The 15,333-nt window shown below is 37.1% G+C and overlaps 1 protein-coding gene across 3 annotated transcripts in view; it reads right to left on the bottom strand.

Moving 5' to 3' along the window:
- The window catches only part of LOC136754887 (transducin-like enhancer protein 1), a 45,309-nt gene that overhangs the window by 16,778 nt on the left and 13,198 nt on the right, over positions 1 to 15,333 (bottom strand). The window contains exons 5-8 of one of the 3 annotated variants that reach the window (XM_066711098.1): positions 14,054 to 14,116; positions 13,297 to 13,401; positions 9,240 to 9,444; positions 7,973 to 7,989 (exon numbers count right to left, since the gene is read on the bottom strand). In XM_066711098.1, the coding sequence (XP_066567195.1) occupies positions 7,973 to 7,989; positions 9,240 to 9,444; positions 13,297 to 13,401; positions 14,054 to 14,116 (390 nt within the window). Of the gene's footprint in view, positions 1 to 7,972; positions 7,990 to 9,239; positions 9,448 to 13,296; positions 13,402 to 14,053; positions 14,117 to 15,333 lie in introns of all 3 variants that reach the window. The other 2 variants (XM_066711097.1, XM_066711099.1) reach the window with 2 other exon arrangements.

Here is a 15,333-nt window from a genome sequence, read left to right as displayed (position 1 = left end):
ACATTCATTGTATCATCAGTTGAGAAGGAGTGTTATATAATGGAATGAGATTTATTGTTCAAAGACTTGGCATGAATTATTTCTTCAGGGATTAGCATCAAATCATTATGTAAAACCCATTTTAAAATGTTTGACAATGAAAGGTGCATCAATATCCACAGACATTAATAAACAAGCAAGTGTGGGGGGTTGGGGGATAAAAAGGGCTGTCTCTTGCAATGTTTTCACGTCAAGCCAAACAGGGTAAATTATTTAAAAGATCTCACAAAATAAACCACTGACCCGCAAAATACAAGCAATTTTGATGTTTTTCAGGTCACATGACAATTTAACGCGCCTTAGATTCCCATCTCCCCTCCGGCTAAAGTATTAAAACATGTTACAATGAGTTCTTTTAAGCACAGGATTAGCATATCCAAGGGGGCAATTTGTTCAATGATGTGTTAAATGCTATGAACAATGCTGAATAAGTTGTGTGAAAAAACCTTTTCACAAGGCTTTGCTAAACCCTCATTTAGAAAAGAAAATTGCTCAAAACAAAAGAGAAAATCAGAGTGCTAGAATACGCTTACCCTGTGTTTTTAGTGTGGTTGCCATTTTGCTTTAGTGGAGCAGTGAATTCATGAGGTAAATTTTCCCTATCAGTTTAAAAAAAAACTGAGAAAGGTACAGCATGTTTTCAACACTGTGTGATCAACATTTCCTGACTACAACTGAAAGACCCATCTTGGGAAATTAAGGATTACAAGAGACACAGAGCGAAAGAAGCAAGTTTTTCTACCGTTTTTAAAGAGGGATGGATGTTCCCTCCTGTGGAGTGAAATAAAATGAAAATAAAAAAACCACAACACATCAAGCACAAGCACTTCAAGTTTCCTTCTGTCAGCTCCTGCCTACTTCAGGGACGGGGCCTTGCAGCCGAATACTAAGCTGTCTTTCATTCATGGTCAGTCAAGCTGAAGAAAGTGCCAGGGGTGCTCTTGCAAGAAAACGGACAAGACCCCAATGAAATTTAATCTAAAGTAACTCACAGCATAACCTTTACAACTGGTTGATGCCCGAGGCACATCTCTCCAGTATAGACAGTATTTCACATTAACCGTTTTATTTACAGCACTTGAATAATCCACTCACACATAATCCAGGTGATGCCACAGTCTAAAACAAATGTCAAAGGTTTACGAGAGGCAAAAAACACATAGCTACAATATTAAGATGTAGATGTAATGCACGTTTGAAAGTAAAGCAAAGCTAAAAAGTGGTTAAAAAAAATACACTTTTCCCGACAAACGTTATCTTAAAATAATGATCTGGGCGCATGATTATACATAAAGAACAATTAATTTGTTGGCACCAAGATCAGATAATGAAGGGAAACAACCTTATAAAGAATACCTACATTGTATTGAAGAGGTGCACCTTTAAGTACGTATTGTATATAAAAAGAAAAATGAATGACCTTCAAGATTAAGGGTATGACCAAACTCTTTACAATTTTCCTTTACAGCTTTAAATACAATAAAACAGTCAAGCACAAATGAGTCGTGTCTATATATGGTTTCTTTGTGAAGCAAGTTGAATAAATGGAATCATGTTTTCCTGCAGTGTGCAGTGCTATGTCACTGACAGTGTGGATATTTATCTTGTGGTAAAGCCTCAAACACAGCTCACTTGTGATCTATGCATTTCACACCAAATCATATGCTGCCATGGAATGATTGCTTAAAAGGTAGTTTCACACTGTCATCACTGTTTCAAACACCTCCATATTAATTGCTTCAGGCAGGTCATAGGGGTTCAGACACCCAACCGTGTCAAAGTCTACACCCTGCACTATGTCTAATCCAGTCAGAAACGGCAGTATTCTTGAATTTCTGATTATGAGTAAAATTAAATCACAGTCCATGTTTCCTGATTGGAGATTTATAAGGCTAAATATAGAATAGATTTTTTTAAAAAATTAACTATCTGCCTTATCTGCTCCATGTCATATTGCATGATTGTTCATGATTCTATAAATACGATGTCCTTTATGCCTAGGACGCTTCCATTCCTATTGGCTTCATTTTTGCTACAGTTTTACAACTTCCCCCATCAGTGTTAAGTATCAGAGCAACATCAATTACTTTTGATGACAAAGTGAATAGGTATACTATAGTATAAAGCTTTATAATGTATTTTTGTAAAACTGCTACGCATGGTCATTTTTTCCGTTAACTAACACAATAGATCAAAACTGAAATCAAAAGGTATAATAGTAGATAGTTACTGTTATACATACATTCAGAGAGCAGTGATTTTTTTTTTTTTAAGCTAACTCTTGAGGCAAGCCTTCAGGAAACACAAATTAAAGAGACGTGGGGAAAAGAAAACAGGAATCTGTGCCACACATAAAATTGATGACAAAAAAAAAAGTTCTGAATGTAATGCATGAACTGAATTCCCTAATGTGGAAATAATACCTATTATTCAGATACGTTTCCTAAGCTGCCTTGCCAGGTGGCCCGTGGGGAGCAATACTTTTTTGAATTGAGGGAAGCTTGTCTGAGAAAGGCACAGGGAGATCCTGACACCTCATTTATCCTCAATAGCCGATGCAGGCATAATGCAGTTTCTGCTCCAGTGAACTCGCACTGTTGACTAATAATGTGGAACATTGCACATTAAAACAATTAGATAATCATTAAGCCCTTGTAACAATGTGATGATTTTACACTGCACCTGCTGCAAATTAAGATACTCATGTTCACGACTTGATTGGATTTTTTTTTACTTTTTCAGTTCAGAAACATTTAACTGATTATATACTGAATTCAAAGGATTTTCTTTAAATACAGGAGACTAACAGAGCTTACAAGCCCTAATTTATGTCACACCAAAGTGTAAAAACTGCTTTATATGCAGTCATGATGTACAATAGAATGAAGGATATGAGGACGGAAGCATCATTGTTCTAGGATTTAGTGGTGCTACTCATTAAAAACAGTGCAGTCCTACAAACCTTTTATAGACCTCTCTCTCCTTGTAAAGGTATTGTGAAAATATTTGAGAAGTTTTTAGTGAACTGTTACATGCACAACTTCCCTGAAGTGTTTATGTGGTGTAGCTAATCTAGGGAAGGTTACATTCGCAATTATATTACACAAATGACCAGAATAAGGTTAAAGGCTCTGCATTCAAAAAATTGTACCACAGGGGAGCTTACACCCATACCTTCTCGCATTACAATGCCATGTGTATTCTTACAGGTAGGGACATTCCCATGTGATTGTGTTGCTGCTGGGATGTGAACAGTGATTTGAATAATTGCTGTTTCAACGTAAGTCAACACTACCGTGAGAGTTTCAAGACTATACATCACGCGCCCTTGAGGGCATATAACATGAATGGTAAAGTATTTATTGTAACTTAAAACATCTGCTTTAAAGCAAGCAAAGAAGATCACTTCAGAAGCAAGTGTGATCAACATTTAAATTCTAATTACTTGCAAACCTACATTATCTGCCCTTTTGTCAAACAGGTTGACAAAGGAGTGACATTGCACCATAGTACCAGTTTGCTTACATGCACTGTTTTACAACACTTAAGCTACACACCCCACTGACCAAAAACTGATGAAGTGGCTAATGTTGTTTATTGCATTTGCATTTCTATGACCTCACAGTGTGCAATGAAAACAGTAGGAGAGCGAATAATAAGTGAATACCTGACAGATGTTGCCATTAAACCCACTTGAAACAAACATGGGCATGAAGTGAATTGTGCATCAGATCCTAAAGCCAGCCCATAACAGACAGTGTCTGATGGATCGCTGGAACTCACTTCAAGTGAGGTTTACCCATAAACAGTCTGAGCACTGATTTTTCTTAAAAGATTAAAGTGGTGTAGTTTATGTATTTAGTTACATATTTGAGAAGACTGCTTATAACAATACCAACTTTCTCCTAACTTTTCTTATAATGATTAACCATTTATTTTATATCTCTCAGTTAACTAAAGTATTCTGCTTACAGCCCTGTTTATCTGTTGAAATAATCTTTAACTAGAAAAATACTGCAACAATGTTCATGTGTGTTTGAGTTTCTAAATGTATCCTGAAGATGAGAGATGGAACAGAGCAAAGTGCATATTGTGTGGATAGTAGCAAGTCAGGGCAAGTTTTCTACATTTATAATTATGATTTCATGCTAGCATATTATTTGAAAGTAGAAATAATTAAATTCAATTGAAAGATTTAATACAATTCCAGAAATCAAATTGCTAAGCATTGCTGGAATATAAGGAAGGTATGAAAATTAAGGAATAAATGCATGTTTTACTATTGTAGCATTTGTTCCCCTAGATTAGAAGGTACCACCAGTATTTCCACTAATATATATATGTATAATCTATCTATCCCCGCCCCCTACATGTCCTTCTATAGTTCACATAAATCTGTCCTGTATTGATTGGTGTATGTACCTATATATGGATGCATCCATCTGCACTGGAATTAAACATGGTGGAAAAAGTTTTTAATTCTCATTGGAATCACAAGTAAAACTTTGCATTACCAAATGGTATGTGTCGATTAATAAACTGATCAATCATGAAATTATAAGAGTGGACATGGTTTTTATTGTAGAAATTCAATATGCTATTCACATTAAACTAATTCTCCTTGTCAGAGTATATATTGGCCTTTCAGTCAGAAGGCTACATACAGCTTTCCGAACCTGAAGCGTATGAGATCAACACGAGAGCCATTTGAAAATCTGGGACAAGACAATTAATGGGGGAGGCAATCACCTGTGAGCCTGAAAGTGGGCAGAGGAAGAGTAATGTGGGAGTTACTATAGATCCATACAATATCTGTGTGTTTATCTATAGCTATGCTTCTGAGAGTGTAACTAGGAAAAAGTGAGTCAATACCGATAAATTGGTAACTATACAAACCATAAATGCCTGAGGCAGAAAGTGGAAGCTGAAAAAGTTCAAGACTTAGGTGAAGGAGGAAGTGAAACAGCTAAAGGGCAAAAATGGAAGTATCTTGGAAAATGAACAAGATGTGGCAAATGTTCTAAACTAGTATTTCACAGAGATTTTTACAAAAGAAAATATAGAAAACATGCCACAGGTTAACAACCAGTCCAGTCAAACCCTAAGAGAGATCAGGATAAATGAGGAGGCAGTACTAAAGGGATTAGCAGAATTAAAATTAAACAAATCACCTGGACCAGATGGGATATTTACAACACTACTTAAAGAAAAGAGGGAAATTTATAGGCCACTAACTCAAATATTCCAAATGACACTTGGACAGGGGATGTGCCAACTGACTGGAAGACGGCAAATGTCATACCAATCCACAAGAAAGGGGACAAAACTGAGCCAGGAAATTACATACCAATCAGTCTCACCTGCATCACTTGTAAAATGTTGGAAAAAATGATTAGACAGAAAATAGAGGAGCATCTTAATGAAACCCATATTCTTGGAGATGGTCAACATGGGTTTAGACGAGGCAGATCATGTCTTACTAATTTATTATAATTTTTTGAACATGCAACTGCAGTTTTAGATCATATGAAAGCATATGATATCAAAAGCTTTTTGAAAATCTAAGTATAAGGTTCCACACCAAAGACTGATCCTCAAATTGGAAGCTGTAGGCATTCAGGGTAATGTAAGTAGATGGATTATGAACTGGTTGATGTCTAGGAAACGGAGGGTGTCGATTAGAGTAGTCGCTTCTAACTGGAGTGAGGTTGTTAGTGGAGTTCCACAGGGAATAGTATTAGGGCCTTTGCTGTTACTAATCTATATTAATGATCAATGCAGATGATACTAAAATAGGTGGCTCAACAGATACAAATATCAGCAATAATATTCAGTTGTGGGCCGACACCTGGCAGATGAAATTCAATGTGGACAAGTGCAAGGTAATACATGCAGGTAACAAAAATGTCCACTATAATTACACTATGGGAGGAACAGAACTAGATGAAGTAACGCATGAGAAAGTGTGGAGTCCACATAGACTCCTAGGTCTTTCTCCAGCCAAACTGTGGGGAAGCAATAAAAATGGCAAACAGAATGTTAGGGTATATTGTCAAAAGTGTTGAATTGAGAACAAGGGCAGTAATGTTCAGACTGTACAATGCACTAGTTAGAGCTCATCTGGATACTGTGTACAGTTCTGGGCTCCACACTTCAAGAAAGATATCGCTGCTCTAGAGGCACTTCAGATGAGAGCAACCAGACTTATTCCAGGTCTGAAGGGAATGTCCTACTGAGAGACTGAGGGAACTGAACCTTTTCACCCTGGAACAGAGCAGACTACGTGGGGACTTGATTCAAGTCATCAAAATCATGAAAGGCATCGACCACATCAAACCAGAGGAGCTTTTCCAGATCAGCAGGGACACGGACCCGGGGACAAAAATGGAAATTGGGCTTCAAGGCATTCAAAATGGAAAACAGGAGACACTTCTTCACACAGAGTTGTCACAATCTGGAACAAACTCCCCAGCGATGTGGTTAAAACTGAAAATTTGTGAACATTTAAAAATAGACTGGATAGGATCCTTGGATCACTCTGTTATTAATGGACACCAAACAAGCACGATGTGTTGAATGGCCTCCTCTGGTTTGTAAACTGGTTCTTAATGGCTTCCTAAACAGCTCCCAGAAACATGCCTTAGAAGTTTAAGGTTTTGGATACTATGCCCCTAAACACAGTCAGACTGCAATAAAGCACTTACAGGTTTATGCGAGAGGCTCCCCAATCACCCAACTTCAATCTGTTTTAAAAGATTATACAATCATATTGACACAGTGAAACAAGAGTGCAGAGTGCAACCAGCAAGAACAGATTCTGGGGGATTGTATCCCTAGAAAGATAATGCCAGGCAAAAAGCAAAGAATATGTATAGATGGGTTTGATACTGTGATGGGAGAAGTTAGCAGATGTCAGCAGCCCTTTTTACCAGCAGATTCAAATGTTTTTAAATAGTTTGACTTCAAATACATGCATCTCTATAGCCTACACCTATATCTACACAAAATACAGGGAATGCCGGCTATGGGAGAACAGGTTTCTACTGAAAACCAACTTTTAAAATCAGAACTGTTGTACACACATACAGAGCTAGACAAAGGTGGGCTAACTATGCAATAACCTCGGTCTCCATCTACAGCCTTTCATCACTGTGCTCCATCAACACAACAACAAAAAAATCAATAAGTGCTTGCAGTTAAACAAATATTGTAAACAAGTGTAAATTGTAATGTAATATTAGAAGTGAACGGACAAACAATCCCTAACCATCTGAGAAACAGAAACCACCTCTCAAACCAGGTGTTAAAAAATCTAATATGACCAGTTATAACATCCATGGTACTTTACTCATTCCCAGCAGAAAGAACCCAACAAAATGCAAAAGGACTAAATCGCACATTTACAAATTCTGGGTGTCACTCCCAGACTCAATTAATGTGTACTATACAAGTCGCATTACTGTGCGGGCTACACATGGCGTGTCTATACCATTCTCGGAGCCAAATATTACCCATCCGTTTCTTGAAACTAAGTCGCAGTAACCCACCATCAACATTCACAAGACTCAGAGGCAGAATATTCCACAGGATTTGAAATGTTAAAATATATCAAGAATATCCAGTGTTCAAGGTACTCATGCCAACAAGTACACTATACAAAGAATGGCACAGAACAGATACTATAGTAAACACTTGACACTCACTCAATAGCCTCTACAATGATGCACTGGAGTAGCAATAATGCACTCTATAAGCAATAAGCAATGAGACAAATACTAACAATGTCCCGTTTGCGTGAGAAAACGACACAGTATGCCATCATGCACAATATGAAAGTCTATAAATCATCCCTCTTTCAAAAGTTCCATAACTGCTTGACTGCTGCCAAATGGGTTCAGAAAGTCAGTGTAAGCAGTAGAGCAAGTGTACTTACTGTGCTTGGTTCTCTCTCTGTTTCCGCAGTAACCAAGAAATGCACAAACATGGCCGTTCAGTAACAAGGTGCAAAAACAGAAATGAAAACAAAGAAAAAAAATAAATTAGAAAAACACAGGCCAATTCATGTTTTTAAGCAGATTTTATTAAATCAAGATGATTGCACATTCCTAATACAGCAATTTCCTGAAAAATGTTTACACTTGTCATTTAGTAACAGTATAGTTACAGTTTATTAAACTTACCCTGGCCCCTTGGCAAGAATAAAGGAATATATTACTGTTAACGTTTTTAAAATAAGTGCAATTTCTTGTCATTTATTGCAAGATAAAACAAAAGTTTATCCTGCAGGTTAACTGAGCAGTAAGTATAGGTCAGGTAACTTGTAAGTATTACACACACACATGTTCTTAAACCCACACATTAGCAATCTTTCCATTAGTACCACTTCTACATAATCCAAAACCCAAGCATGAAACATAGAAAGAAAGCATGTGAAGGTAATTTAACTACAAATTACAAGTGAGGCCCTGACCCTTCCTGAAAGACTATCCAACATATAAGCCTATAAGAAATATTCACCAGAGTAATTATAGCAGCCTTCAAAGACTACTGGTAACATTACCATTGGTTTATAAATTGTTCTTAGATACAGTTCTCTTGGCAAAGCATTAAAAAAAAAAAAAAAATACAATTTAATCATTTTAAATGGTTTCAGCTTTCTCCAGGTCAGCTTCGATTATGTAAGCCACACTTCATTCAGTCTCCCACAATGACAGATCATGTTTTATAATATAGACATGAATCCATTGCTTTTAAAACAAGATTTGAATTATGTGTTTTGGGATAAGAAAAAACTGTCTAGATATAAATCTAAAACCATTTACTACACATTGTGGGTGTCACAAGCTTGCTGTATATAGTGACTGAAACTCCAGCACACGTGCAGTAGCTGAAGAAGGCTCAAAGAAAACCAGATATTTTTAATTATTGTTTTTTTTTTTAAACAAAGCTCCTAGTGCTCAGCATTCCCAGTTGAATCTCTAACCACACAAAATAGCCCACCTCAAATAATTGTGTATATATATTTATATATAAAATAAAAACTTTTCATTCAAACACACACATCTCAAAAGCACTCCAGTTATTTTTTCTGTACAAAACAAAATAGGGAAAAAAAAAAAAAAAAAAAATCTGCAAAGAGCACACAAAGCAGATTAGAAAACAAGTCTGGGAGTCCTAATCAAGCTTGCCTGGCCTCTCACCTCTATGGTGGTCCGAGTCATGATTGTTTTTCTTGTCTTCTTTGACTGCTAGGTGAGGCTGCCCACCAAGGGCACTGGAGAGCGCCAAGAGGCCTGCACTGCTGCCCAGGTGTGGCAGGCCGGAGGGGTGAAGCCCTGATGGGTGGGGGGTTAGAGGCACTGGGGGGCCGTGGCCATGGGACAAGTGTTGGGCCTGGAGCTGCTGCTGCTGTTGGGATGCACGTTGACCAGGTACAGGTAAAGTAAAGAAAGACAAAAAAAGAAAAAAAATTAGATGAATTCCCATCTACACCGTGCACTAAAGCAGTGATTAAGTTACTCCTGTTCTACTGCAATAAATCAAACCAGGAAAAATAAAAACAGGCTGAATGCCATATCCTAGGATCTACAAGATCTCATTTTGAGTGTCTAACCATCAAGATTTGGATTGTGATTTTAGTTGTAGTTCTGTATACAATAAATCAGGTAATCATTATGGAGGCTGTTGTATTGAACATACTTAATGTATTTTTATTGTAATTGTCATGCATCTCATTCCGTTTGTTTTGAGATGTGTATGAAAGGCATTCTACAAAATCTGTAAAACTCTCACGGGAAAGAGGCGTTTGTCACTTATCTATAGTTTCCATCTTTACACAATCAATTGTTTGGTTTTAAAAGTATGTATGACCAACTCTAAAGTATACTCATCAGTAAGTTCAAAAAGGTTTGAATTGATATTTAATAATGACTTTCGAAAGGAACTTGGTGATGCCAAGAGCTTGTGATGTGGGGCAGCTGGCAACAGTAGGTGGGAAGGCACTATTAGTTACAGAATTAAAAAAAAAAAAAAAATCAAACCAGGAAAGTTGTGGCTTGCTACAACCATATTCCATAACTTTTTAAGCCTTCAAGCTCTCAATGTGTGCAGAATGCAACACTGGACAGATGCAAAATGTTGGCATTTTAAAATAAGAATAAAATGGTAATGATGCTGCAATCTATTGGGCATGCTCATTAACCCTTAATTAAAGAGTAGACGCCTGCCATAAGAATTGTGTTAATAGTAAAATCGAGTAACAGGTCTATCGCTGCACCAATTACTATCATCGCTCAAAGAGCAAGAGCGGTGTCCGGTGTCTTTAAAGGAGGCAGTGATGCATAAAGAAGAGGCTGCTCTATGGTGGCAATTACCCACAGCTCTGATAAAAATAGCGCCAAGTAGGCAGAAGCGTTTGTTACGAGAGAGACGCTCAGTACTAGATGGAAACAGACAGACTTTGTTTGACAGCTAATTAGCTTTGGGGCATTAAAGACCGGTCTTACTTTATCAAATAGTTATGCCAGCAAAATCTTAGCCAATAAAATACTTTACAGGAGGGAGAGAAATGTTTACACAAACACACCTCTCACATGGCACTTAATATAATTTAAAAACAGAGAAAATAAATCTTTTAGCATCCCAAATTTATACATGTATATAGTTCTCAGAATTAGTTTTCTGTATTACAAAACAAAAGCTGTAGAATTTTAGTTTGGCAGAATAAAATCTTATCATTAATAGAATTCTTTCCAACACGTGACCTTCCACTGACTTTTTGCATCGTTTCTGGTATGCCTCGGTTCCACTAAATGTACCACAATAAAGCTATGACCAGAATGGGCAAGCAGCCAAATATACCCCAAATTCAGCGAAAAAGAGTATGATACATACAAACAAGTAAAAACATTCATAATCATGGCAGATGGTTAGGGATCAGTCAAGTATGTTTATTTGTATAATTTTACAATTGAACAACCTCATCTTCGATATTTATAACAAGAAAAAAAAAATCTTATGTAACTAATAAGATCTTTCATGCTGCTAATAGCGGTCTAAACCTTCAAACGTCTACTTCTCCTCTTGGCTTAAATGCTGCTGTGGTTTAAGAGCATGCCCCCCTATTGTTCTCAGCATTGGGTCACATCCCTGAACAATACTGACAGCTGGTATCAAACTGGGCGAAGTTTACTGCAGCTCCAGCTGCTGCTAGGAGGAGCAGACAGGCTCCTGCAGCCTCCTCCCCTGGGGAGACAGGGTGACACATTGCATGTGCAATGAGGGGGACCAAAGGTCTAGTGAATTGTCAACCCAATTTTACACTGCTTCAGTTTGTCAGGATGCATACAATCCCTTTCGAGCAAAATCAAGCATGTGCCGGAGCATGAAACCCATTGTACTCCAAAACATAATTACAAAGCACTTAAGATTGGAAATGATGGTTAGAGAGAAAGAAAAGCAATGGGATGAAGAGGCTTTGTTTTCCCAGTATTCATTATATATATTTTTTTACATAAAAAATTAAAATATCAATTTAAAAGTTTTAAATGACAAACTTCAGTCTGGGTTGATTAGAATCAACACTAGATTAAATATTTGCTTTCAATTTCATTGCTTGAGTGCTGAAAGGATCTTTATATCATTCAAAAGCTAATTTTAAAATAGGATAAAATGTATAGGGATTTTGTGGAATATAATTAAGCAGTGTGAATTCAAGATTAAATATGAGGCACCATTGTATCTGTAAAGCTATTTCAGCAACCTCCATGTAACCTTTAGGCAAAGAAATAATAAAGAGCACATGAAAACTCTATTGCCAGTCTTTGCCTATTCCTTAAAACAAAATGGCCCATCAATTGTGTTGGCTCCCTTTTTAGTTCTTCCTTTTTTGCATGAGAATAGCCGCAGTTACCGTTGACTGATTCTTTCATAGCAGAACCTTTTACCAGCACTTGAACCCCACATTTATTCAAAAAAATTCAATAAAACCGAAGAGTAGCAATACAAATCTGATAGACAAGGAGAGGTGGGGGCGCAATTTGAGAAGGGGGGCACACAAAGGGGCTGTATGTTTATGCAAGGCTAAGCTGTCAAGTATTATAAAGCAGCATGAATAAAATTTAAGCCGAAAATCCACTGAAGCTCACCGGTTCAGGGAGAAAAAGCTATTAAAAGGAAGTGAAGGTCACCCTCCTAGTTTATTTCACCTAATTGACTGCCAATAGCTTACCACAGGCAAATTGACTGCAGAGCTGCAATTGAGAAACTGATGAAAGAAAAGTTTTCAAGCTGGGGCCAATTCTTTTATCAGCACTAATCCCCTGCACTTATTCCTCCTCCTCCTTCACCAGAAAGAAGAAAAAAAATAAATAAAACCATCTCCAGTAGGGATGTAGTTTTAAGCACAGATGGATTAACTGGTTCCATTGTCTATGCACGTCACTGGTCTATGGCAGCATTAATCCGTACAGCAGCATGTCTAATTATCATCACAAAGTGTCTGAGAAAACTATAAAGACCAGCAGGGCATCTTCTCACAAGCAATTAACATAAATTGATAAATGAGTAATTTGAATCTGCTCAAGCTGCTAATGCTGGAATATTTTTTTAAGGTCTATTTCCAGAGTCCCAGCTAATTCTCCCTCTCCCCTAATCTCACCCTGAAAACGTTGGGAATTTTCCTGAACCTTGAGGTAAACAGTGAGCTGTTGGTTAGCAGGTTTTCACGCTTAATTAAATTCATTTGAGATACAAAAACAGGCTGACTGATGACTAGTCAGTTGAACAAGGAAGCAAATCCCCTACATTTAGCAACAAAATGGTTAAAAGGAGTGGAAAGAGGCAATTAGGCAGCTTTCTCTGAGGCGAAACTAAAATACCCAGCTTTGCACCAATCATGTTATTTCTCAAAACATTAAAAAAATAGAACAATTAAGCTTTGATCAAGGTGAACCTGCAGCCTGTCACTGAAACCTATTCAATGGAATATCTTCTACTATTCAAAGACAGAAAAATATTGAAAATCACTGAATAAAATTAAACTTAAATGTTTCCATATGTAAATGTAATAGTTAAATGGTAAAACATCAAAAAATGCCTTCTGCATTACTATTTCTAGAACATAAACATCAACTTACCAATTTATATTGTTAATAAACAGCATTGTTTGTACCCAGAGGAATGAATAGGGCCACCACACAGGCCCCCACAACTCCTTACCCACAACCCCAGCAAGAAGTAAAAGAAAGGTATACACACTGTAGGAGGGAGACCTGGAAGGCCACGTACCCCGATGATGGCATTTAGTTCCGCCATTGTCACTTGTTTGGCTCTTTCCACTGCTTGTGCAACCTGTTGTTGATGCTAAACAAAATAAGAAAGCCGAATTAAAAAAAAAAAAAGCTTTATGTGCAAACAAGCAGAAAAGGATTTGACTGCACACAATTCCTAGTATGAAATAAGGAAAATTAAGTTTGTTATGGTCTTGGCCATTGAGGGGTTTTTGTTTGTTGGGAAATAGGTATACATTTCTATACACCCTAGGCGTGCATGACTAGCCTACAATCGACTATTTGAGGATTTACTTGTCATGTGAAACCAAAATATTTAAATCACAGAGTACAAAAAGCAGGTTATTAAATTATTTTGGGTTGTTCCAAGCAGCCACCTTGCGTTTCTGCTACTTGAGAGGATGTCTGAAAACAAGGCCCAACAATACCAGGGGCAGCTTCCGGAGAGTGACGTCACTCAAGACTGCAGAGCCAACTGTGGGCATGTTAATAGACTTCTTAAAGGCTGTGACATTACATTTCTTAAATCATTCAAAATTGAGCTCAAGAACACGAGAAAGCAAACAAATGGCACAGCATCTTAATAGCACTAAAGAAACTAAGTGGTTATTATTAATATACATTACCGTACCACTTAAACTATTACAGAATGTCTGTTAAATCACTTTAGAATATCATATGCAAACAAAAGCACAACTGAATACCAACTGATCAGGCTCACTTACTTCCTGAGACAGAAAGGGGATCACTTGTGCACAAATGGTGTTCAGCCTCTTAGCAATCTCAGTCTGTAAAAAAAAAAAAAAAATGCATAGAATGTAAAAGGATTATATTGTAACAAGATCAATATTACATCCTTTAAAAAACTAAAACTTAAATGACCTTATAAATCAAAACATACAATAGCTCAGGAACTCTATAAGGAAGGCAAAAGAATACAATTTAGAAGACCAAAGCATTACATAGTTTTGAATGGCTATGAACACTTTAAAAACCTTTTAAATACTTTTAGAGCATTACTGTGGCTACAGAGCTCAAGTGCAACTAATACAGATATAAATATTTCTAGAAAGGTCATGCTCACAGTCTCAATCACATGCAATGGTGCCTAACAGACTGCAGACTAAAGTGAATAAAACCGCAAGTGAAAATCTTAGCTTAACATGCACGTTCATAAAACTAAAAACAAAGCATTCAAATTCAGTTAATTCCATTACCATTAATTTTCCCATAATGTTTTTTTTCAAAAGCTGCAAGTCTATTTACCTCATAAAAAACACATTGTATGACACTATATGCATGTTTTTTCCCCCCTATGCCAAGATGCTTATTATAAATCTCTTTAAGAGTTACACTCCAAAAGCATCTGCATTGAAGGCTAGCAGCCTCCATCTGTGCGAACAGCCATCGTGTACTGATTAATGGACTTCAAGTATTTTGCATTTAAAACAATGAAAGGAAAAAAGATAAACTTGTATTGAAAGCTGCTTGGCTGGCCCTGGCTACACTAATTGAGCTTTCTCTTTAGCTCTCTGGCAAGGCAGATTGTGGGCCACGTCTCCAGGAGAAAGCTCTTGTATCTGTCTGGCAGCTCTTAGCTGAGCATCTCAAGTGCCCTTAATTGTTTATGTTCCTAATGCAGAGCCTCTTGAACGTTTGCATTCATTTTTAATAGCAGGCTTAAGAGCAGGGCCTATCAAAGAATGACAATGCAATTCCATTCATCAGCTCCTGCTACAGCGATGATGGCCTTTTGATTTATTTGCAAATGACAAGCTTGGCGGGCCCCTCACTTAAGTGCTTTCCTCCCTTTTGAAGCATCATTAAAATTAACATGAAGGAATTCTCCTGCATTTTGCATGATTAAGAAGTCTGCACGAAGCTTACCTTTTTATTTTTTAGACCACTTTATTTTATTGCTAATTACGGACTGAATGCTTTGATCGAGTTACACCATAAAACTGTGAAATATTAAATGTATCATTTTCAGCAAAATCACTGACAA

Source organism: Amia ocellicauda, chromosome 8 (genome assembly GCF_036373705.1).
Source record: "Amia ocellicauda isolate fAmiCal2 chromosome 8, fAmiCal2.hap1, whole genome shotgun sequence".
Classification (NCBI taxonomy): domain Eukaryota; kingdom Metazoa; phylum Chordata; class Actinopteri; order Amiiformes; family Amiidae; genus Amia; species Amia ocellicauda.
Note: the sequence above shows the minus strand (reverse complement) of the source record. Positions and strands in the feature narration are given on the sequence as shown.